The sequence below is a fragment of the Symphalangus syndactylus genome, chromosome 13 (assembly GCF_028878055.3).
Source record: "Symphalangus syndactylus isolate Jambi chromosome 13, NHGRI_mSymSyn1-v2.1_pri, whole genome shotgun sequence".
In the NCBI taxonomy this organism is placed as follows: Eukaryota; Metazoa; Chordata; class Mammalia; order Primates; family Hylobatidae; genus Symphalangus; species Symphalangus syndactylus.
The window spans coordinates 42,550,548-42,573,747 of NC_072435.2; the positions used below are offsets into that span (position 1 = coordinate 42,550,548).

Here is a 23,200-nt window from a genome sequence, read left to right on the forward strand (position 1 = left end):
AGGTGTGGTGGCATCCACCTATCCCAGCTACTAGGGAGGCTGAGGTGGAAGGATCACTTGAGCCCAGGAGGTTGAGATAGCAATGAGCCGTGATTGCACCACTGCACTCCAGCCGGGGCAGCAGAGCAAGATCCTGTCTTATATTAAAAAAAAAAATCTATGGATCTAATTCAAATGATGAGTTCAGATGGCAAGAGCAAACTGATTTTTACTTGTGGCATTGTACTGTGTAAATTTTGTGAGCCTTCTCAAGTCTGGTGGACGTAAAGATGCAAATAAAGGAATTCTAATGAGAAATGGGCTTGCTGCCTTTAAGTCACGGGGCTACAGCAAGCTAACCTCAGAAGCCAGGGATCACAAAGAGGTAACAGGAGTCAGACAAGCTGAGCTGTGGCGGGACACAGAAACAAGGGGGGTTCTGTGTCCCGTGGGTCCCAAGAAGAAATTATGTATGAAATTATAGCTCTGGGATGACAAGAGTCCTAATAATATTTGCTGGGCAAACAAAATGAACTCTGCCTGATTTCTGGAGCCTCAGAGTATGTTAGCAGCAAGATTCTGATGCCAACTTTACTATAAACCCAATACAGGGCAGCCTTGCCCGTGGAGCTGGCTCTCCCAGTGAGGGCTGGCCTTTAAGGCCGGCTCAGCAGCCACAGGTCCCAAAGGAAGGAGATCAGACCCTGGTGGCTGGAAGTGGCTTCACTCAAACCTGGCATGAGGGCAAAATCGGGTGGCCCTTGGGAGCCCCAGACAAGAGCATTGCTGGCCTGGAGATGAGGAAGTTGAAGTAGGGGGAGCATGTGGACTGTAGGCCCCCAGAAATGCTCGTTTTCATGACTGTGATCCTACCAGTGCCGTCCTGGGGGCAGGAGCTATACCCTTCCACCCCGCCCCAACAGGCGCCACTGGTAAAATCGGTCTAGTCAGAGGGTCTTGAGAGAACCACCAGAAGATCACTAGAGAGGCAGGTTATGAAGCTGGGTGACCTATGCCCGCCAGTGAGTTTGGCCCCACTAGCTTCGTTGCCAGTAAAGCACCTCCCCTAACTTGACCTTCAATACTTAATAAAACTCTTGGCAAGAGCTCTGCAGACACAGGCTGGGCACGGTGGCTTACACCTGTAATCCCAGCACTTTGGGAGGCCGAGGCAGGAGGATCACTTGAGCCAAGGAGTTCAAGACCAACCTGGGTAACATGGGGACACCATGTTGAAATAATGAGATAAATGAATACTTTTTTTTTTTTTTTGAGATGGAGTTTTGCTCTTGTTGCCTAGGCTGGAGTGCAGTGGCGCACTCTCAGCTCACTGCAACCTCTATCTCCCAGGTTCAAGCAATTCTCCTGCCTCAGCCTCCCGAGTGGCTGGAATTACAGGTGTGCACCACCACGTCCAGCTAATTTTTTTGTATTTTTAGTAGAGACGGGGTTTCACCATGTTGGCCAGGATGGTCTCCATCTCCTGACCTTAACATCTGCCCACCTCGGCCTCCCAAAGTGATAGGATTACAGGCGTGAGGCACCGCACCTGGCCACAAGTATTTTTTAAAGACATTTCATCACAAGCTTGACCGTTCTGGGGTTGCATGTTAATAACTCCCGAGAAACATCCTATTGTGCTCTGAGAGGGGGCTGTGCCCGCTGAGGGCTCCGTACCTGTGTTTGCTTGAGGCTGTGCTTGGGGGACAGGCTCCCTGTGCTGTTGAGGCTGCTGACGCTGCCATGGGACGGCGTGGAGCGGAGACTGTCTTTTGGTGGGGGGCTGGCAGGCAGGACGGGGACGGCGCCAGGGAACACAGTCTTCTTTCTCTTGGAGGGTGGGATGAGGGACGGGGGCAGGGCAGAGGGCACAGGCTCCTTCTCCAGGGCTCGGTACACCAAGTGCATGGCCTGCAGGTGCAAACAACAATGGCACTGAAGGGGCAAGGCTGGGGCTGGGACCATCAGGAGAAGGCAGAGGGCAGCCCTTTTGGGGGCTGCAGTGACAGGACACTCTGTGAGGACGCTCCCAAGCTGACCAGAGTGAAAAGAAATCGTTCCTTATGAGTTATCTTTTATGTGTAACTTTCCAAGACATGTGTTGAATTATTCCTTGAGACTGATATGCACACAGAAAAGAATCCAATCAAGCCAGACTCCGTATGCATCCCTTCACCACTCAGGGAGGCCACCAGCTCCAGGGCTGGCACCTTCCCAGTACTGGATTTGGAAGTCTAAAGACACCAAAAGAGAGACCTGTACTTCAAGACGTTCAGGAGCAGTCCCAGCTACTTGGGAGGCTGAAGTGGGAGGATCGCCTGAGCCCAGGTGATGGAGGCTGCAGTAAGCTGTGATCGTGCCACTGCACTCCAGCCTGGGTGACAGAGCGAGACCCGGTCTCTATAAAACAAAACAAAACAAAAAACAGTGGAACTGAGGATGCATCCATGAGGCAGGCCACAGCCATAGAAATAAATTCCTTGTAGAAGGCCAACTAATAAAAGTGCAAGGAATGATGGTTTTGATTAGCATATCACCATTTGGCAGCCACCATCATTGTAATTAATCTTGCCAGATTAAGGCAAGACTCATCAGCGATGGTGGAACTCTCACGGAAGAGTCTGAGAGTCATGGGTGTTGACAGTATCAAGGCGTCCCCCACAAGAGATGAACTGAGCACAGACGGAAAAAGAGCAACTGCCCACAGGAACCCACAACCTTGACCCACCTTGACCCAGTGATGAATGTCAACGTGGCAGTAAGAATACATGTTGACATCACGTCCCCCCAGGTGGGAGGCCCATGTGGGGCATGTGTGACCTCCGTGGGATTCCTGTCTCACAAGAGTGCATGACCTGGGTCATCAAGAGGACCTGGCAGCCAGGCCCAGGCCCAGGGACACTCCATAACTGCTGGCCTGTGCTCTTCAAAATGTCCACGGTGAAGCCAGGCATGGTGGCTCATGCCTGTAATCTCAGCACTTTGGAGGCCGAGACGGGCAGATCACCTGAGGTCAGGAGTTCAAGACCAGCCTGGCCAACAGGGAGAAACCACACCTCTACTAAAAATTAAAAAAAAAAAATTAGCCGGGCGTGGGCCGCCCCGTCTGGGAAGTGAGGAGCGCCTCTGCCTGGCCGCCCCGTCTGGGACGTGAGGAGTGCCCCTGCCTGGCTGCTGTGCAACCTTCCAAGTGTGAGGTGACAGCCTTCGTTGTGGAATGAATGAAGACACTGGCACTGATTGTATAACACCTGGCAGCTATCTCGAGTCGTTAATGGTGGAGGTATTGGAATTATAGAAGAAAGCAAACACGCAAATTTGACTAGAGGCGATTTCGTGACTTCTATCAGCCCTGGCAAACCAAGGTTATTCTGGATGGAAATAGCCTTGAAAAGGTGATATATATATGAATGTATCTGATTTTTTTCCCCGTATAATTCTTACTTTGTGCATTTGATATTCAGTTGTGTTTGTAATCACAGAAAAATAAAAGCATATAAAAAAAAAAGAAATCCCAAAATGTTATATACTGTATGGTTCCATTTGTATAACACTCTTGAAATAACAAGATTAAAAAAAAAAAAAAATCAGCCGGGCATGGTGGTGGGCACCTATAATCCCAGTTACTTGGGAGACTGAGGCAGGAGAATCGCTTGAATCCGGGAGGTGGAGGTTGCAGTGAGCTGAGATCATGCCACTGCACACCAGCCTAGGTGACAGAGTGAGACTCCCTCTCAAAAACAAAACAGCAACAACAAAAACACAGAAAGTCCACGTTGAGAGACACGAAGAGAGATGGAAGAACTTTTCTAGATTCCAGGAAACGAAAGACAAAGGACAACAGGATGTAACACAGAGGACTGGGTTCTCTTTAGACACAAGGGACATTTTTGGGACAACTGATAAAATCTGAGTAATATCCTGGGATTAGATAATAACAGATATGCTCATACAGAATATAAGGTGTATATATAGGATATAATGAAAACATCATAAATGCAATGCTATCATGTGAATTTCCTGATTTTGAAGTGGATAATGGTTACGTGTAAGAGAAGTCCTTGTTTTTAGGAAATACGCACTGAAGTGTTTGTGGATGAAGAGGCATCATGTCTGCAACTTAACTCTAAAATGGTTCACAGGAAAACTTCGTGCAGCAGTGGGGAGGGCGAAAGAGTTATGGAGGGAGGGAGGAAGAAGGGAGGAGAAAGATAAAACAAATGTAGTAAATTAGCAACACTGGGAAATTTGAGTGAAGAGTTTTCAAAAGAATTTTCTGTCGGAGGCCAAGGAGGGAGGTCGCTTGAGTTGAGTTCGAGGCTGCAGCAAGGGTGTTCACGTCACTGCACTGGAGCTGGGGTGACAGAACAAGACTCTGTCTCAAAAACAAAAAATAATTCTCTGTATTACAGGTTGAGTATCCCTTATCCAAAATGCTTGGGACCACAGGGTTTCAGTTCTGGAGTTTTCTGAATTTCTGAATGTGTGTATTACACTTACTGGTTCAGCATTACTAATCCAAAAATCTAAAATCTGAAATCCTTCAATGAGCATTTCCTTTGAGTGTCATGTCGGTGCTCAAAAAATTTCAGATCTTGAAGCATTCTGGTTTCAGACAGATTAAGGATACTCAACCTGTACTGAAACTTTCCTACATACAAAGAACTGTGTCAAGACAAACACTTAAAAAATGAAAGAAGGAAGGCTGGGTGTGGTGTCTCATGCCTATAATCCCAGCACTTTGGGAGGCAGAGGCGGGTGGATCACTTGAGGCCAGGAGCTCAAGACCAGCCTGGCCAATATGGTAAAACCCCATCTCTTATCAAAAATACAAAAAAATTATCTGGCTGTGATGGAGTGCACCTGTAATTCCAGCTACTTGGGAGACTGAGGCATGGGAATTGCTTGAACCCGGGAGGCGGAAGCTGCAGTGAACCAAGATCGCACCGCTGCACTCCAGCCTGGGTGACAGAGCAAGACTCCATGTCAAAAAAAAAAAAAGAAAAGAAAGGAGGCCAGGCGCAGTGGCTCACGCCTGTAATCCCAGCACTTTGGGAGGCCGATGCGGGTGGATCACAAGGCAGGAGATCAAGACCATCCTGGCCAAGATCGGGCCACTGCACTCCAGCCTGGCGATAGAGTGAGACTCCATCTCAAAAAAAAAAAAAAAAAAAAAAAAGAAGAAAGAAAGAAAGAAAAGAGAAGGAAGGAAGGAAGGGAGGAGGGAAGGAAGGAAGGGAGGAAGGAGACAGAGAGAGAGAGACAGAAGGAAAGAAAGAAAGAGAAAGAAAGAAAGAGAAAGAAAGAAAGAGAAAGAAAGAAAGAAAGAAAGAAAGAAAGAAAGAAAGAAAGAAAGAAAGAAAGAAAGAAAGGAAAGGAAAGGAAAAAAAAGAAAAGAAAAGAAGAAAGAGAAATAAAGAGAGAAAGACAAACGAATCTAGCAACCCCTGCGCACTGCATATTTCCTTCCTGGGCTGGGTGGGAAGGAAACAGCAAGACCTACCACAGCGAACTCGTCTCGGTCCAAGTGCCCATCCTTGTCAATGTCACTGAGGTCCCAGACCTGCAAGGGAGAGACCAGCATGGGTTACTGTGGGAGGAAGGACTGGATGAGAGTGAGACCATCTGCTGGAACTCAGACTCTCAGCCGTGGCACTCACTGGGCTCAGGACATGGCAGTCAATACACATTTCAGAACTAGTCTGTGAGTTCTCAGAAAAACCATCACCTGTGAAGTACTGTCAACTACCAGATCCGCGGTCTGACAATCATCATGATTATAATCATATTGATTATAAGATTATAAGTTTAAAGGCTATACTTTAAACTTAGCCTGAGTTTCTTCTTTATTGTCTTACAGAGACATCTTAAGAAAGACAGCTTTGAGTACAGGTGTTGCCCTAAACACCCACACTCCCTATGCTCACTCCTGCAAACCCCACCCCTCCCTTGCATTCTCAGCTGGGCAGGGCTGCGAGCTCATGTCTGAGCAGGTCTGTGGGTCGCGTCCCTTCTCCCCAGCAGTGGATGGTGAGACAGGTGTCAGGCCACTCAGTGCGCTGAAGAGAAGGCAGGCAGGCGTGGGTTCTGGAGCGTGCCTAAGACATGTGCAGATCTCAAGCACCATCACGCTGCCAGCTTCTTGACCCATGCCAGCCTTCCTGGATGGGCACACTGCCTGCCAGGTCAACAATGGGCAGGCTGCCAGTCCCCGGATCTAAGCAGATGCCCGTGGCTCTATCCATGATGCTTCATGTGTCAGCATCACCTCTCTCTAGCCAATCACCAGGGCTTCAGTCCATGCAGGTTTCTCACATCTGGTCCTCCTCTCCACCTCTGCTGCTGCATCCGAGGCTCAGGCCTCACTAGCCTGCACAGCCAAGAACCTCCAGCTGGCCTCCCTATCCCAGTCTTGTCCCTATGGCTACCACAGGGACTGCTCCAGAACACACACCTGACCCTGCCCCACCCTGCTCCTCAGCCTGGCAGATGGGGCCCTGTGACCTGGCTGCTGCTGAGCCCCTGACGGTAGCAGGTCCCTGCACCCCAACCCAGCCTCCACAGACTCCACGGGGACCTCCACCTACTTTGCCAGGGATCCAGGACTCCAACAGGCCTTTCTGGCTCCACAGTCCTCCCTCAGCCCAGGGCTTCCCCACCTCGACACTACTGCCTGTTAGGGCTGGATCATGCTCTGGGGTGTGGGCCATGCTGTGCACTGCAGGGTGTTGAGCAGCATTCCTGGCCTTGACCCACCAGATGCCAGCAGCACCCGACCCAGGTGTGACAACCAAAAATGTCCCCAGACATTGCCCAATGTCCCCTGGGGGGCAGAAGTGCCCGGGGGAGCACTGGCCCTAACTGGCATGCCAGGCTGCCTGAGGCCTCTATGCCTTCACTCAAGCTGCCCACATGCCCAGACTTCTGCCAGAGTCCCCCTCACCCTGGAGGATGTGACCAGAGGCACCTCTTCTAGAAAGTCTTCCCCAGCTGCCCTTCTCCCCGTGCTCGAGTGGGTCAGGGGCCCTCCCCTCTACCACTGCCCTCACTGGGCCAAACTGATTATCAGGGATGCTGTGGGGGGTGTCTAATGGACAGGGCAGGTGAAGAGGGCAGGCTCTGGGGACAGCTGCTCCAGAATGCACACTGGACCCTGCCCCGCCCTGCCCGCAACAGGACCTCATCTGTTCTCCACCCTTCCACAACTGTGTGACCAAGGTGACTTCTCAACCACCCTGATCTGCTTCCCCATCTGAAAAATGGGTGGTGGAGGGGTGTGAGACACAGTCCTTAACAGGAGGGCTGCAAGTGCTGGATGTGTGCCTTCATGCAGAGCACTAGGGCCCGGCCTGCACATACTAAACCCTCGGTAAATAAGTCTCAGCATCTTAGCTATTACTTATTTGACTTCTTTGACAGCATCTAATCATCCCCACCTTCCCACTTCCCAGCACAAGGCATGGTCCACTGCAGGCTCTGAAAAATGCTTACTGAATGACTGACCAGATGCATGATGTGTGAGTGCCTGGATGCACAGATGGATGACAGCACGGATGCAAGTGAGCACGGATGAATGTATAAATATGGACACAGGGGGGCACGGCAGCATAGACGTATGGGCACAAAGACACATGCACAGATGTGGATAAATACACTGCATGGGCGTGTGCACACACAGATGAATGGATCATAGGGATGTGGAGGGACATGGGTGCATAGATGCATGGATACAAAGATGTATGCATGGCCAGGCGCAGTGGCTCACGCCTGTCATCCATCCCAGCACTTTGGGAGTCCAAGGCAGATGGATCACCTGAGGCCAGGAGTTCGAGACCAGCCTGGCCAACATGGTGAAACCCTATCTCTACTAAAAATATAAAAATTATGGCCGGGTGCGGTGGCTCACGCTTGTAATCCCAGCACTTTGGGAGGCCGAAGCGGGCGGATCATGAGGTCAGGAGATAGAGACCACGGTGAAACCCCGTCTCTACTAAAAATACAAAAAATTAGCCGGGCATGGTGGCAGGCGCCTGTAGTCCCAGCTACTCGGAGAGGCTGACGCAGGAGAATGGCGTGAACCCAGAAGGCGGAGCTTGCAGTGAGCTGAGATTGCGCCACTGCACTCCAGCCTGGGCGACAGAGTGAGACTCCGTCTCAAAAAAAAAAAAAAAAAAAAAAAATTGAGGCTTTTAAAATTAATTAATTTGGCCAGGCACGGTGGCTCACGCTTGTAATCTTAGCACTTTGGGAGGCCAAGGCAGGTGGATCACGAGGTCAGGAGTTCAAGACTAGCCTGACCAACATGGTGAAACCCCATCTCTATTAAAAATACAAAAATTGGCTGGGCATGGTGGCTCACACCTGTAATCCCAGCACTTTGGGAGGCCAAGGCAGGCGGATCACGAGGTCAGGAGATCGAGACCATCCTGGCTAACACGGTGAAACCCCATCTCTATTAAAAATATGAAAAATTAGCTGGGTGTGGTGGCGGGTGCCTGTAGTCCCAGCTACTCGAGAGGCTGAGGCAGGAGAATGGCGTGAACCCAGGAGGTGGAGCTTGCAGTGAGCAGAGATTGTGTCACTGTACTCCAGCCTGGGCAACAGAGTGAGACTCTGTCTCAAAAAAAATAATAAATAAATAAATAAATACAAATACAAATACAAATACAAAAACTAGCCAGCTGTGGTGGCGCATGCCTGTAATCCCAGCTACTCGGGAGGCTGAGGCAGAATTGCTTAAACCCGGGAGGAAAGGTGCAGTGAGCCAAGATCACGCCACTGCACTCCAGCCTGGTGACAGAGCGAGACTCTGTCTCACAAAAAAAACAAAACAAAACAAAAAATTTATTATTATTATTATTTTTTTTTTTTTTGAGACGGAGTCTTGCTCTGTTGCCCAGGCTGGAGTGCAGTGGTGCAGTCTTGGCTCATTGCAAGCTCCGCCTCCTGGGTTCATGCCATTCTCCTGCCTCAGCCTCTCCAAGTAGCTGGGACTACAGGCGCCCGCCACCACGCCCGGCTAATTTTTTGTATTTTTAGTAGAGACGGGGTTTCACCGTGGTCTCGACCTCCTGACCTCGTGATCCGCCCGCCTCGGCCTCCCAAAGTGCTAGGATTACAAGCGTGAGCCACCGCGCCCAGCCTATTATTTTTTTAAACAGAGTCTCACTCCAGTTGCCCTGGATGGCGTACCATGGCACGATCTCAGCTTATTGCAGCCTCGACTTCCCAGGCTCAGGTGTGATTCTCCCACCTCAACCTCTAGAGTAGCTGGGACTACAGTTACGCACCACCACAACTGGCTAGTTTTTTGTGTTTTTTTTTTTTTCAGTAGGGATGGGGTTTCACCATGTTGCCCAAGCTGGCCTCAAACTCCTGGACTCAAGTAATCTGCCTGCCTCAGCCTCCCAAAGTGCTGGGATTACAGGCATGAGCCGCCACACCAGCCTAAATTGAGGGTTTTTTGTTTTTTGTTTTTTTGAGACAGAGTCTCGCTCTGTTGCCCTGGCTGGAGTGCAGTGGTGCGATCTCAGCTCACTGCAATCTCCACCTCCCGGCTTCAAACGATTCTCCTGCCTCAGCCTCCCAAGTATCTGGGAGTGAACACCACCACAACTGGCTAATTTTTGTATTTTTTTTAGTAGAGACAGGGTTTCACCATGTTGGCCAGGCTGCTCTCAAACTCCTGACCTAAAGTTATCCACCCACCTCAGCCTCCCAAAGTGCTGGGATTACAGGCGTGAGCCACCACACCAAGCCAAGACTTTCTTCAAAGAGAATGCATAAAATTTTTCCTAAATTTGCAGCAGAGTTGAAAATACTTTTACCTTGAGCTTTATAGGAAGAAAAAGAGTAATTAACAGTAGAAAAGAGCCGGGAGTGGTGGTATGCTCTCGCACTCCCAGTTACTCCGGAGGCTGAGGTGGGAGGATGGCTGCAGCCTGGCAGTTTGAGACCAGCCTGGGCAACATAGTGAGACCCCATCTCTAAAAACTCAAAAAAAGAATTAAAAAAGGCCGGGTGTGGTGGCTCACACCTGTAATCCCAGCACTTTGGGAGGCCGAGGCGGGTGAATCACGAGATCAGGAGTTTGAGACCAGCCTGACCAACATGGTAAAACGCCATCTCTACTATAAATACAAAAATTAGCTGGGTGTGGTGGCATGCACCTGTAATCCCAGCTACTTGGGAGGCTGAGGCACGAGAATTGCTTGAACCAGGGAGGCAGAGGTTGCAGTGAGCCAAGATCGTGCCACTGCATTCCAGCCTGGGCAACAGAGCAAGATTCCGTCTCATAAATAAATAAATAAATAGACACAGACACACATTCCCACATTCAGCACAGTGGAAAGGGGGAAAGCCCAGGTTGGGGAGCTTAAGACTGAGCTCTACTGGTCCCAAAGCCCCAGGCAGCAATTTCACTTCTGAGTCCACCTCCTCATCTGTGAAGTGGAAGGATTCTGGCACCTTCCCCAGCAACTGGGTGAACACTGTAAGCCACACCCTAGGAAGCCCTGAGCCAGCTGGGGCTGGACCCACAGGAGCGCTGATGAAGCCCCTGATGGCACAGGGAGAAAACAGAGCAAGAGCCTCGTAAGCACCGTGGGGAAAGAGAACAGTGGCACCCACACACAGCAGGGACACTGAGTGCAGAAGAACCAAACCCACGGCCCACTTACCCTGCCCAGGACATCAAGAGGCAGCTTTGAGTTCATGAGGACTGGCTTGACTTTGTCTCCAGAGAGCAAACCATTGATGGGCAAGAGGCTTTCAAAAATCCCATCAAATTTGGCCTTTTCTTCCACCTGGTTGGAAAGAAATAGTCCGAGTAAGTAGGAGAGCGCACCTGTGTGAGTGTCCAGACCGAGCTCTGACCGAAAGCCAAGTGAAAATGGCCACGGACCCATCATCACCCTTGGCTAAAAGCACAAAATGATCTTAGAACAGTCTTGGCCCCTTGGTTTCCAAAGTGAACATACGCCCTGAAGGAAGTAACGTTATGGCAACCTCGGATCTGGGAGCCAAGGTCCTCAGGAGGAAGGTCCTGGCCCCGGGTCTTGCCCTTCGTCCTATCTGCTGCCTGAGTGGGGCAGGAGTCTCCCATGGTGGGGCAGTGTCTTTGCAGGGAGACAAAGATCAGTCTCACCTGCCTCCAAGGAGCCCACTTGTACCAGAAAGACAAAAGTGTGAGCAGATGTTAGTGCTTGAGCAAATAATTATCAAAATCAACAGGAAGTCCTCTGTTTTTTCTTTTTCTTTTTTTTTTTTTTGAGACAAAAATCTCGCTCTGTTGCCCAGGCTGGAGTGTAGTGGTACAATCTCAGCTCACTGCAACTTCCGACTCCCAGGTTCAAGCAATTCTCATGCCTCAGCACTCGTACCTCCCGAGTAGCTGGGATCACAGGCATGCGCCACCACGCCCGGCTAATTTTTGTATTTTTTGTAGAGATGGGGTTTCACCATGATGGCCGGGTTGGTCTTGAACTCCTGGCCTCAAGTGATCCACCTGCCTCGGCCTCCCAAAGTGCTGGGATTACAGGTGTGAGCCACCAAGCCTGGCCATACACAGGAAGCCCTCCATTTCTAATGGTAAATAAATTAATACATAAATAGGAATAGCTCTTCATGAACAGAGGGAAGGTGCAGCATTAGGATGGGGAGTCACAGTTGCTGCTGTTCTGAAAGACACAGGGCAGGCAGCCCGTAAAAGGGGCCATGAGTGAGGCAGTGGCTTCCAGTCTGTTCCACCCTCCAAAAGAAACTTAACATTCCTGAACTGTACACTTAGAAATGGTTAAGATGGTAAACGTTACATGATGTGTCTTTCAACCACAATAAAAACTTTGTAATTTTTAAAAGAGAAAAACCAAGACAGAGCCCTCAGTCACAGAGATGAGATCACTGGCAGACACCGCATGTTCTCACGGCTGTTGGTGCTAAGAAGCTGAGCGCTGCAGGTCTGTCTCGGGGGCCTGGGATCCTCTCCCGGCCATCGGACTTGCTGACTCAGTGCCTTCAGAAGCCCAGAAATGTTCACAACGGAAACAAACACTTGGCACTTCCAGCTTGTTCTTTCTGACTGTGGCTGTGAATGGAATGCAGAATCTCTCTCGACCACAGTCCACCCCAATTACAGCGCCTGGTCCTGTGCTCCCTGACTCCTCTCTGCGAGGTCCCCAGGCCCCTCAGTCCTAGCTCTTCCAGTGAGGCCTGGACACAACCCCTGCTGGAAAAGAGCCATCACATTTTAAAGAATAAGATCTCTTGGCACTGTTTCCCATGACAAAGTAGCTCTTTTTCAAAGTCCCCACAATGCGCTGGGAGACAGGGAGAAACCCTTCACCACAGTGATCGCCACTGGCAAAGTGCTTGATGACAGAGGTGACTGCATGACTCCTCGGTCACAAGACATGTCTTCATGTCCTCTCCCTGCACAGATACCCCTACCCAGCCCACGACCTCTCCAAGAAGGGAACAAACCACCCGTGTAAACATGGGATGAAAGTGCTTGGGACCTTTATTTGATAGCAAGAGTGTTACTCATGTCAGGATTTAAGCCACATAAACGTGAGGAAATGTGACAGCCCGAAAGTGAAGGGAAGGTGAGGAGGCCTCACGTTATCTGGAGGGACCATGCTCACTTCCTTTAGAAGGAATTCTGTACTTAGAAGACAGCCCTCGTTTTTTCTCTTCTTTCTGGAAGCAGTAGCTTATCTTTCTAGCCACAACATCCTCTGTTTTAAAAATAACACTTCAAGTGCGGAGAGAGGCTTTTCACAAAGCAATCAGAACATCAGGGAGGAAAGAATAGTAACATGCAAAGTGGCTGGAAAGAAGCGAGAAAGCAAGGGACACATTTGGGGGTCCACGTGCTTGCAAGCTCTCACCATTTCCTCTTCTATTCTGAATAACCAACACAAGCAGCAAAAACCACAGAATGTAATCTAAAGATGCAAGATTTAAACTGCAGCCCTTTAATAATCCAACTCCTGACACTTAGTTGTCTGGGTAGGCAACTCCCAATTCCAGTGAAGGGCCACAGCCTTTGTAAAAGGTGTTCATTAGAAGAGGCGTTTCATCCAAGTGCTGTGGCCACTCACACTGAGACAGAAGAGCTGACACAATCATCCTATAAAATGTTCTGAACAACATCAAACTAGAACAATTCCAGAACAATTCTAGAACAACTGCTGGAACAATTCTATCTGAAGGAGAGCCAAGGAGGGAGCTATTCCCGTTCACTTACCCTCACAGCCCAGTGGGCCTCTGCAGAGGGTGGTGTGACCATCAGAGGGCTGCTGGTGTCGTGCTGAGAAGAGAGAGAAACATTTCTTTGTGGTTGGCACAGAATTAAATCATAGGTGGGTGGGTTTGCTGAAAAGGATACACGTTTCAAAGTGCTTTCAAAAAAGGGAAGACTTCACAAAGTTAAACACAGAATCACCACATGACCCAGCAATTCCACTCCTAGGTATTGACTCAAATGAATTAAAAACGGATGTCCAAACAAATCCTTGTACAGGAATGCTGGTAGCAGCACTATTCACAACAGTCAAAAGGGTGGAAATAACCCACATGTCCAGAGAGATGAATGGATAAAGATGTGGTCCATCCAGTAAATGGAATATGGAAACACTGATCCATTCTACAACATGGATGAACCCTGAAAACACGATGCTGAGAGAGAGACCAGACACAAAAGACCATGTTAGAGAATTCCATTGATAGGAAATGTCCAGAACAGGCAAATCCATTGACAGAAATAAAATCAGTGATTGCCAGCGACTGGGAGGGAGAGACAACGAGTGATTACTTAATGTGGATGGGGTCTCCTTGGCGGGGGATGAAAATGTTCTGGAGCTAGACAGAGGTAATGATGACACAACACTGTAAATGTACTAAATGCCACTGAATAGTTCACTTTAAAATTACTAATTTTCTATTATGTGAATTTCACCACAATAAAAGGGGAAGGCTAGAGAAAACATGGAGATATACATGCACATACACACATGCACATACACACGCACACACATCTGGTATTAGAAGAATGTGAACTTGAAGGACTTGGACACTCACAAATTTAGGCGGTGGCATGCTCAAATTCAGATTGCTCAAGGTAACTTCATGGCCACTCTGTGCACAGGCCACCAGTCTCAGTGCAACATAGAAACCCTGCAAGTCCAAAGAAAGGGAAGGAGTAAACAGCACATCGCCAGTGAGGGTAGGGGGAGCTGTCTCTAACAGCAGGCTTCAGGGAAAGAGGAGGTCCACTTCAACAAGGAAGACTGTCCGTGCAAAAACCCCTTGGAGCGTTGGGCTGAACTAGACTCACCTTGGGGACATCACTTAAATGAATACACTAAAATGGACTTATCCTGGTCGGGTGTGGTGGCTCATGTCTGTAATCCTAGCACTTTGGGAGACCGAGGCAGGTGGATCACCTGAGGTCAGGAGTTCGAGAACAACCTGGCCAACATGGCGAAACCTCATCTCTACTAAAAATATAAAAATCAGCCAGGCGTGGTAGCAGGTGCCTGAAATCCCAGCTACTTGGGAGGCTGAGGCAGGAGAATCGCTTGAACCCAGAGGGTGGAGGCTGCAATGAGCCAAGATCACGCCACTTCACTCCAGGCTGGGCAAAAAGAGCAAAACTCCGTCTCAAAATAAATAAATTAAATAAAATAAAATGGACTTATTCCACTGCATCTGGAAATCTGTAAAATTTCAGATGCATGTATTTTCCAAAAGCTATGAACTCCCAACATTTAGGAAATGTTAGGTTGTATAAAGCAGCAAAGTTAAACATGGTTAAGGTTACGAATGATGGACCAAATATGTGCTGAATTTTTGTTTGTTTTAGAGATGGGGTCTCACTCTGTCACCCAGAGTGCAGTGGCACAATCACAGCTCACTGCAACCTCAAAACTCATGGGCTCAAGTGATCCTCCTGCCTCAGCCTCCTGAGTAGCTGGGACCACAGGTGTGCACCACTATGCCCAGCTAAGTTTTTATTTTTATTTTTTAGAGGTAGGATCTCACTATGTTGCCCAGGCTGGTCTCAAATTCCTGTCCTCCTGCCTTAGCTTCCTGAGTAGCTAGGATTACAGGTATGAGCCACTGCACCTGGCTATGTGTTGAATTTTTTTAAAAGCAGTCTTAAATACACACGGTTGGTCAGAAACTCATATCTGTCGTTCACCACGATCCCCTCGGCTTCGCTGAATGGAACGTCCCCTGCCCACCCCCAGTGGCCTGATGTGGACCCCACCTAGACAGCGGAAGTTGAACTAGGCTGTCAGGTGCCTCCCCTCCTAACCCAGGACCCACCACACACAGGCTCAGTGGACTTGTGAGGCATCACTTAGCTTGTTTTTGTTGTTGTTTTTTAATTTTTTTTTTTTTTTTTTTTTGAGACGGGGTCTCACTCTGTCACCCAGGCTGGAGTGCAGTGGCGCGATCTCAGCTCGCTGCAAGCTCTGCCTCCCGGGTTCATGCCATTCTCCTGCCTCAGCCTCCCGAGTGGCTGGGACTACAGGTGCCTGCCACAGCGCCCGGCTAATTTTTTGTATTTTTTAGTAGAGACGGGGTTTCACCATGGTCTCGATCTCCTGACCTTGTGACCTTGTGATCCACCTGCCTCGGCCTCCCAAAGTGCTGGGATTACAGGCATGAGCCACTGCGCCCGGCCTGTTGTTTTTTTATTAACTGGCCTAAGAACATGGATACTTTTAAAGTTATAAATACTGTTAAGAGTTTTAAAAGTGTCTTCAAAGAGATAAGTGCTAGGATTGGCCTTTCTCAGCCTGCTGTCCTCAGAAGCCCTTGCAGAGTGTAGAGGATCATAAGAGGGTTTTGAGAAAAGGGGACCTTTCATCCCTGCAAGGTCTGAGAAAAGAGAAAAATTAATAAATAGTAAAGAAAAAAAGAAAAAGGAATTAAGTAAGTTTAGGGGAACTGCATTAAGCAAAGTCAAATTTCTTTTCCATAGGAATTCTCAGAACCTTTAACATGCAGACATGAGGCCAGGCACGGTGGCTCACGCCTATAATCCCAGAACTTAGGGAGGCCAAGATGGGAGGATTGCTTGAGCACAGGAGTTCGAGACCAACCTGGGCATAGTGAGACCTCGTCTCTACAAAAAATAATAAAAATTAGCCAGGTGTGGCAGTGTGTGCCTGTGGCCTCAGGTACATGACAGGCTGAGGCAGATGATCACTTGAACCCAGAAGATCTAGGCTGCAGTAAGCCGTGGGCGCACCACTGCACTCCAGCCTGGGCAACAGAGTGAGGCTCAAAAAATAAAAACTAAAAAAACAAACAAAACAAAAAACATGCAGACATGCACCATGAACCTCAAAGAAGGGAGGTACAAGTAAAGGGGGCTTCCTGACAGACTGGATCACAAGTCATGGCACAGCACAAACAAGGTCCCTTCTAACAAAATGGCCATCTACGACCACTTAAAATCACTTATAAGTACAGGCTGAGTATTCCTCATCCCAAATGCTTGGGATCAGAAGAGTTTCAGATTTCAGATTTTTTTTTTTCAGATAGGGTTTTCACTGTGGAGGCTGAGGCATGAGAATCTTGTGAATCCAGGGGGCAGAGGCTGCAATGAGCCAAGATCATGTCACTGCACTCCAGCCTGGGCAAGAGTGAGACTCTGTCTCAGAAAAAAAGAAAAAACTCTGATTAAGGCCTTCAGTCAAAGTTACACCAATGTCTACTTTGTTACATTAATAACACCAATGTGGCTGGGAGTGATGGCTCATGTCCATAATCCCAGCACTTTGGGAGGCCGAGGTAGGTGGATCACCTGAGGTCAGGAGTTCAAGACCAGCCTGGCCAACATGGTGAAACACTATCTCTACTAAAAATACAAAAATTAGCCAGGCATGATGGTTCTCGCCTGCAATCCCAGCTACTCCAGAGGCTGAGGCAGGGGAATCACTTGATCCTGGGAGGTGGAAGTTGCAGTGAGCCGAGATTGCACCACTGCACTCCAGCCTGGGCGACAGAGTGAGACTCCATGTCAAAAAAATAAAAAATAACACCAATGTTATTTTCTGGCTCTGATCACTGTGCTGTGGTTATGTAAGACACCATCACTGGGGAGAGCTGGCAAAAGATACACAGGAACCCTCCAAGCTATTTGTGCAACTTCCACAAGAGACTGGTCCAAAATAAAAAGTCTGGACAACACTTTAATCACATGTAAGGTTACAAAACATTAAAATAAAAATAAATTAATTAATTAAAAGATAAACTAGCCATGAAAGATGGCTCCAAGTGTTTAAAAGACCTTTATTTCAAAATGAAAACTTCCCGTGTTAAGTTTGACAGCTGTGCTCATGCCTAGTAATACTTGACAGTGGAGGAATGTGGAAGGAGCCGTGGAGGTCACCCGGCCTGGGGGCTCTGCCCAGCCCCTCCACTTGCTCTGTGTACATGTGTATATACCTGTTTGTCCAAGAACCCTTTACCTTCTGGGTCGGCCAAGTCCCATATCTGTGGAAACACAAAAATGCTCATAAGCATGACTGCTGATCATTGTCCATGTGATAACAAAAACCAGAGTCGCCACCACCCCATCACTGGCCTTGCGGGGCAGGACTGACCATCCCCAGGTTGTCCTGCAGATGAAGAGGCCAATTCAGAGCAGGTGAATGATCTGCCCAGGGGCACACAGCCAGTCAGCGGCAGGGCCCAGAGGACATCCAGGTGCACTCAGCTCCCAAGCCAATGGTGTTTATGACACCCTTCTCCCCCAACAAAAGTCCACAAGTGGCCAAGAACGGTGGCTCACGCCTGTAATCCCAGCACTTTGGGAGGCCGAGGTGGGTGGATCACCTGAGGTCAGGAGTGCAAGACCAGTCTGGCTAACACAGTGAAACTGCGTCCCTACTAAAAATACAAAAAATTAGCCGGGCGTGGTGGCAGGTGCCTGTAGTCCCAGCTACTCAGGAGGCTGAGGCAGGAGAATGGCGTGAACCTAGGAGGTGGAGCTTGCAGTGAGCTGAGATCACGCCACTGCACTCCAGCCTGGGCGACAGAGCGACACTCCGTCTCAAAAAAAAAAAAAAAAAAAAAAAAAAATTAGCCGGGTGTGGTAGCATGCGCCTGTAATCCCAGCTATTCGAGAGGCTGAGGCAGGAGAATCACTTGAACCCGGGAGGAGGAGATTGCAGTGAGCTGAGATCGCGCCACTGCATTCCAGCCTGGGCAACAAGAGCGAAACTCTGTCTCAAAAAAAAAAAAAAAGCGTCCACAAGCTACCAAGACCCCAAAAGTACTCGGGTTTCTTGTCTGCTACCAAAGTAGTGGTGGGGGTGCCTCCTGGGCGTTTGGATCTACCAGCTGCAGCCTGAGAGGTCTGCAGTGACCAGGCCGCTCCCCAGGAGGCCTGGCCCCATGGAAGGAGGCCTGCACAGGCTGGCCCTGACCTGCAGGGGGAGCTGTGAGGGCAGCCACAGAAGAGAAATCACTATTCATCTTCACATACCTTCCCAAGGACAATGTCCGAGAGGCCAGACTTCTTTAGAAAAAGCGCAGCTTCGCTCGCCCCCACCCTCCCTGTGTATGCCGGATCCACCTGAGACGGGAGAGCAAGAGGCAAAATAACTTTTCAGCAAAGGCAGCAGCAGGTAAAGCGGCACCCGTCACGCTAACTATCCGCTGACAGTGAACAGAAAAGGACAAAAGGCCGCTCAGCCGGGCTTCTATTCTGTACTGTGCTTTCAGCTCAGGCATGCTCTAGTTCCATCTGAAAAGACATCAGCTAAACTCACCTGCTTGTAATAAGATTCATACAACGAATTTCCAGTGGGAATCTGTAAATGAAACCACAGATATTGGTCAAAAGTGAACACACCCCCTTGGGGAAAAAAAGAGTTGCCCCTCAATTTTGTCATGACCAAAATATATGATGATAGTTAGAGTCAAAATGCATGCACTTTAAACACCCTCTGAACACAGAATTCAGTTTATCTTCAGACAGACATTATTATGCTTACCTGATTTAGAAAAAGTAAGCTTAATGTTCTTTAATAAATCCTGATTCTAGGGCAAAAAATATAGTCACTCAGGAAACAGCAGCAGCAGCCCAGTGTCAATTTCCATTCACTGAGCAAAGGGATTTCAGCTCCTGGAGAGCTCAGAGGGAAAAGACACTCTGTCCTCTGAGATTGTTCTCTGGCTCCGGAATCAGAAAAGAAGTTTCCACGCGTTATCATTAATCACCGGGCCTGCAAGCTTTCGACCAGTTTCCCTGGCCTGAGTCTGGTTCTCACCCATCCCATCCATCCTCCTCCAGCTACCTGAGTGCTCAGAGATGCGCACTGACCAGCCCGCACCCGGAGAGCGCTGGCCAGTGACTGTTCCCACCACGGCAGGAAGGAAGTGCAGTGTCCTCAGCTTGGCACTGAAGATATTCCACTTCCCGACACCTCAGAGCCCCAAGACATCGCTGTTCAGAGGTCACTTCCCCATCAAGGGTCACGCCGCTAATCAGGGCCACCAGAGGCCACACCTGGATCCAACCTGGCTGGCGGCCAAGTCCAGACACTTCCCACTGTGTCCTGACCTCTTCCAGACGTCTCCCAGGGAAGGGGAGGGACACCCAGGGGAGTGTGCCAACCTGGCGGGGAATTATGCAGTCCCTGAAATGCTGGCTTTAAAAGTTTACGTGTGTTGATATTTTAGTGAGTGAGGTGAAAAAAGAGCACACAAACCTGCCACTGAGGTAATAAGCGATAAAAGTGAAGAATGCACAATGACACCTAATTATACAAAATGGGTGTGTAAACAGCTAAAGAGAATAGAACTGGGCAGGGAAAAGAGGACTGTCTTGGGGGCAGGATTACAGTGTTTATCCAACAAATTCTCCGTCTGCTGTTGTACGATTTCTCACAATGAATAAAACCAGGGGGACGTAGACTCCTTCCAGTTATAGTCATTGGATTTGAACCAATATGCACCCACCACTTGCATATTGTTGTGCTACAAAGGGTCATTTCAAGCTAAAAATAATGCCCGGGCCGGGCGCAGTGGCTCACGCCTGTAATCCCAGCACTTTGGGAGGCTGAGGCAGGCAGATCACCTGAGGTCAGGAGTTTGAGACCTGGCCAACATGACAAAGTGAGACCCCATCTCTACAACAAATACAAAAATTAGCCAGGCATGGTGGCGTGCACCTGTAATCCCAGCTACTTGGGAGGCTGAGGCAGGAGAATCACTTGAACCCAGGAGGTGGAGGTTGCAGTGAGCCAAGATCGTACCACTGCACTCCAGCCTGGGTGACAAGAGTGAAACTCTGTCTCAAAAATAAAAAGAAAAAAAAAATAATGCCTGGATTACGGTCAACTTCTCTGGGGGACGCCAACACCTGTGAATGTATAAAGAAGTGAAAGTTGTAATCCCAAACAGCACTTTGGGAGGCCGAGGTAGGCAGATCACGAGGTCAGGAGCTCAAGACCAGTCTGGCCAACACAGTGAAACCCCATCTCTACTAAAAATACAGAAAATTAGTCAGGTGTGGTGGTGTGCGCCTGTAATCCCAGCTACTCAGGAGGCTGAGACAGGAGAATCGCATTAATCTGGGAGGCAGAGATTGCAGTGAGCCGAGATCGCGCCACTGCACTCCAGCCCAGGCGACGGTGCGAGACTCCGTCTCAAAAAAAAAAAAAAAAAGAAGAAGTGAAAGTACAGAGAAAACTACCAAGACAAATGAGAATAGAAGGAAAATAGCATAAAGATCTGAAAGGGGTGAGGCAAAAATCAAAACAAAAAAAAAAAGAGGAAAAGAAAGGGGGAAACACCGAAAAGGCAGAAAAAACTAGAATAATATGAAAAAGCAAGAAATGCCAGAGATTTAGGAGCTATCATTTTAAAACAGACAAAGACATCATGGAAAAGACTTAGGAGGTAAGTGTATAGGAATAGCAGCCCCCGGATGGCTGCCCCCCTCGTGCTTGGAGGCAGTAATACCATTCCTGGGGGAGGGGTACAGGAAGGAGTGGCTGTCACCCTTAGCATCTTACAACCTCGTTAGATGACAGTGTCCAGCCATCACACCTGTGTCACCTTCTGGGTTCAAACTCCAGCTTATTTCCAAAATATGTCTCCCCAGAGGAAGAAGACCCATAGAAAGGAGGCCAAGGCAGGCAGGCTGTTTGTCACCTGTCAGTAAAGGTGACAGGGGTCAGGTCTAGGCAGCAAACAGCACATCGCCTGCCATGGGTTCACAGACTCCAGAGGCCCTCACTTCAGATGACAAAGGTGCCCTTCCTGCCAATGATCAGAGAGGTCTGGATCTGAAGCACATTTCCAGTCTAGTTTTTTTTTTTTTTTTTTTGAGACAGGGTCTTGCTCTGTCACCCAAGCTGGAGAGCAGTGGCACAATTTCAGCTCATTGCAATCTCTGACTCCTGAATTCAAGCCATTCTCCTGCCTCAGCCTCCCAAGTAGCTGGGACTACAGGTGTGTGCCACCATGCCCAATTAATTTTTGTATTTTCAGTAGAGGCGAGGTTTCACCATGTTGGCCAGGCTGGTCCTGACCTCAGGTGATCCGCCTGCTTTGGCCTCCCAAAGTGCTGGGATTACAGGCATGAGCCACCACGCCCAGCCCCAGCCGAGTTTTTTAACGATCTCATGGGAAGCAAGGGAAAGAGGTTTCCAAGCTACTGTGATTCCAGTGGAAAAAAAAAGAGTTTCAGTCTTTAAGGCATGCAGGGTTATTAAATCTCTGCTCTACTTCCCAGGCGCTAATGAGCAACAAGATCCGCAACCAAGAGAAACACAGCCTGGACTAATCCAGAAGAGTCGCTGAAGGACACAGCCCAGAGCTCCAACCTCTGCCCATCCATGCTAAAGGCCCATTGGGCTCGAACACTTGATGACCACCGGGTGTCACTCTCAAAAGACCTACAGCTGAGGGAAAGCCCAGGGAGTATGGCTCAACCATTGCTCATCACCACGGGAGTCCATCTGGGTAACCTGGAACAATGACAGTGGTCAGAGGTTTTGATCTAATTACACATATGTCAGGTTTTGCATATGCAAAAGCAGAAGGGGGAAGAAAGAAGGTAAAGCACCAGGCCCCAACTGCCACTTCCTCTTATGCCAGGCTTCTTCCTGGGAACAATGGAGTCACACCTGCACACTGCCCTGATATGTCATTGCGACAGAACTGAAGACACATGTTGCTAATGACATGAATCCCCAGCCCCAGGCGGTCTGTCACTGGTCCCTGTGCAGAGACCTCTTGGCCCCCAAAAGGAAGATTCACAGCTACCAGGAAAGAGCCCTCTGTGTGCTGAGAGCAGCCTCTGGAGCTGCCCACCCATGTCTGACCCCAAAGTGAGCCTGGGGCCAAGCCCAAGGCAAAGGCAGAGAGGGGACGCACCAGCGGATGAGGCCTGCAGCGTAAGAGACTGCAGGTGGCACCAGGATGGCTGTAGGAATGGAAGGAAGTGCGGCAGAGCTGACCCGATGGTGTTCTCCTGACCCAGCCACTGTGCTGAGAAGACGCCATCTTCGCCTCTGCAGTGTGTGAATTATTGATGAGGTTCAGTGTAGCTTTCAGCTCGGTCTTTCAGTTGCTCTTCCTATCTCAAAATGCTAAGAGCCAACATGCAAAGTTCCTGTGGCCCCCTCACTTATCCTCCAGCCCAGAAACAATTTACAAGTGGGATGACAGAGAGAGGGGCACATGGAGAAGGACAAGTTCACATCCTTCTGCTCTGAAGGCTTTAAAACACCACAATTCACACAAGCGCCTGTAACTGTAACCCAGGACAACAGCAGTTGAGATGGAGAAACCCAGCAGAACCACCTCGGAGGAGAAACTGTCTCAGGATTGTGTTCTAACAACTCCTAAACAGAGTTCACCCAACTCTGATCCCCGCACGTGGCCAAGGGCAGGACACCTCCTACATCTTCATGCCTGGCTGCCTCCTGCCCGAACTCTCTCACTCTGCCAGCAAAGTACGCGCTCTTGCGCAAAACAAACCAACGATCATCAGCCTTGGTTCAAAATGACTTTTGGAAAGCAATCCATTTTCACTGTAAAATGTTCAGAGAAGTACCTATAATCCCTTGTTTCCTATCCAGTACCTCTCATCCTCCCGACAACGCTAAAGAGCAGGTAATATTACTAGTCCAGTTGACAGGTGGGGAAACTGAGTTTGCCCTACTCAGGACCACAACAGCCAATGAGC

The 23,200-nt window shown here is 49.1% G+C and overlaps 1 protein-coding gene across 24 annotated transcripts in view; it reads right to left on the reverse strand.

Annotated features, from left to right (window-relative positions):
• The window catches only part of EPS15L1 (epidermal growth factor receptor pathway substrate 15 like 1), a 116,487-nt gene that overhangs the window by 67,447 nt on the left and 25,840 nt on the right, over positions 1-23,200 (reverse strand). For 23 of the 24 annotated variants that reach the window (XM_055239149.2, XM_063616224.1, XM_063616216.1 and 20 more), the window contains exons 2-9: positions 18,771-18,812; positions 18,485-18,574; positions 17,443-17,490; positions 14,059-14,154; positions 13,226-13,288; positions 10,659-10,784; positions 5,483-5,542; positions 1,657-1,890 (exon numbers count right to left, since the gene is read on the reverse strand). In XM_055239149.2, the coding sequence (XP_055095124.1) occupies positions 1,657-1,890; positions 5,483-5,542; positions 10,659-10,784; positions 13,226-13,288; positions 14,059-14,154; positions 17,443-17,490; positions 18,485-18,574; positions 18,771-18,812 (759 nt within the window). Of the gene's footprint in view, positions 1-1,656; positions 1,891-5,482; positions 5,543-10,658; positions 10,785-13,225; positions 13,289-14,058; positions 14,155-17,442; positions 17,491-18,484; positions 18,575-18,770; positions 18,813-23,200 lie in introns of those variants that run through there. The other variant, XM_055239154.2, reaches the window with a different exon arrangement.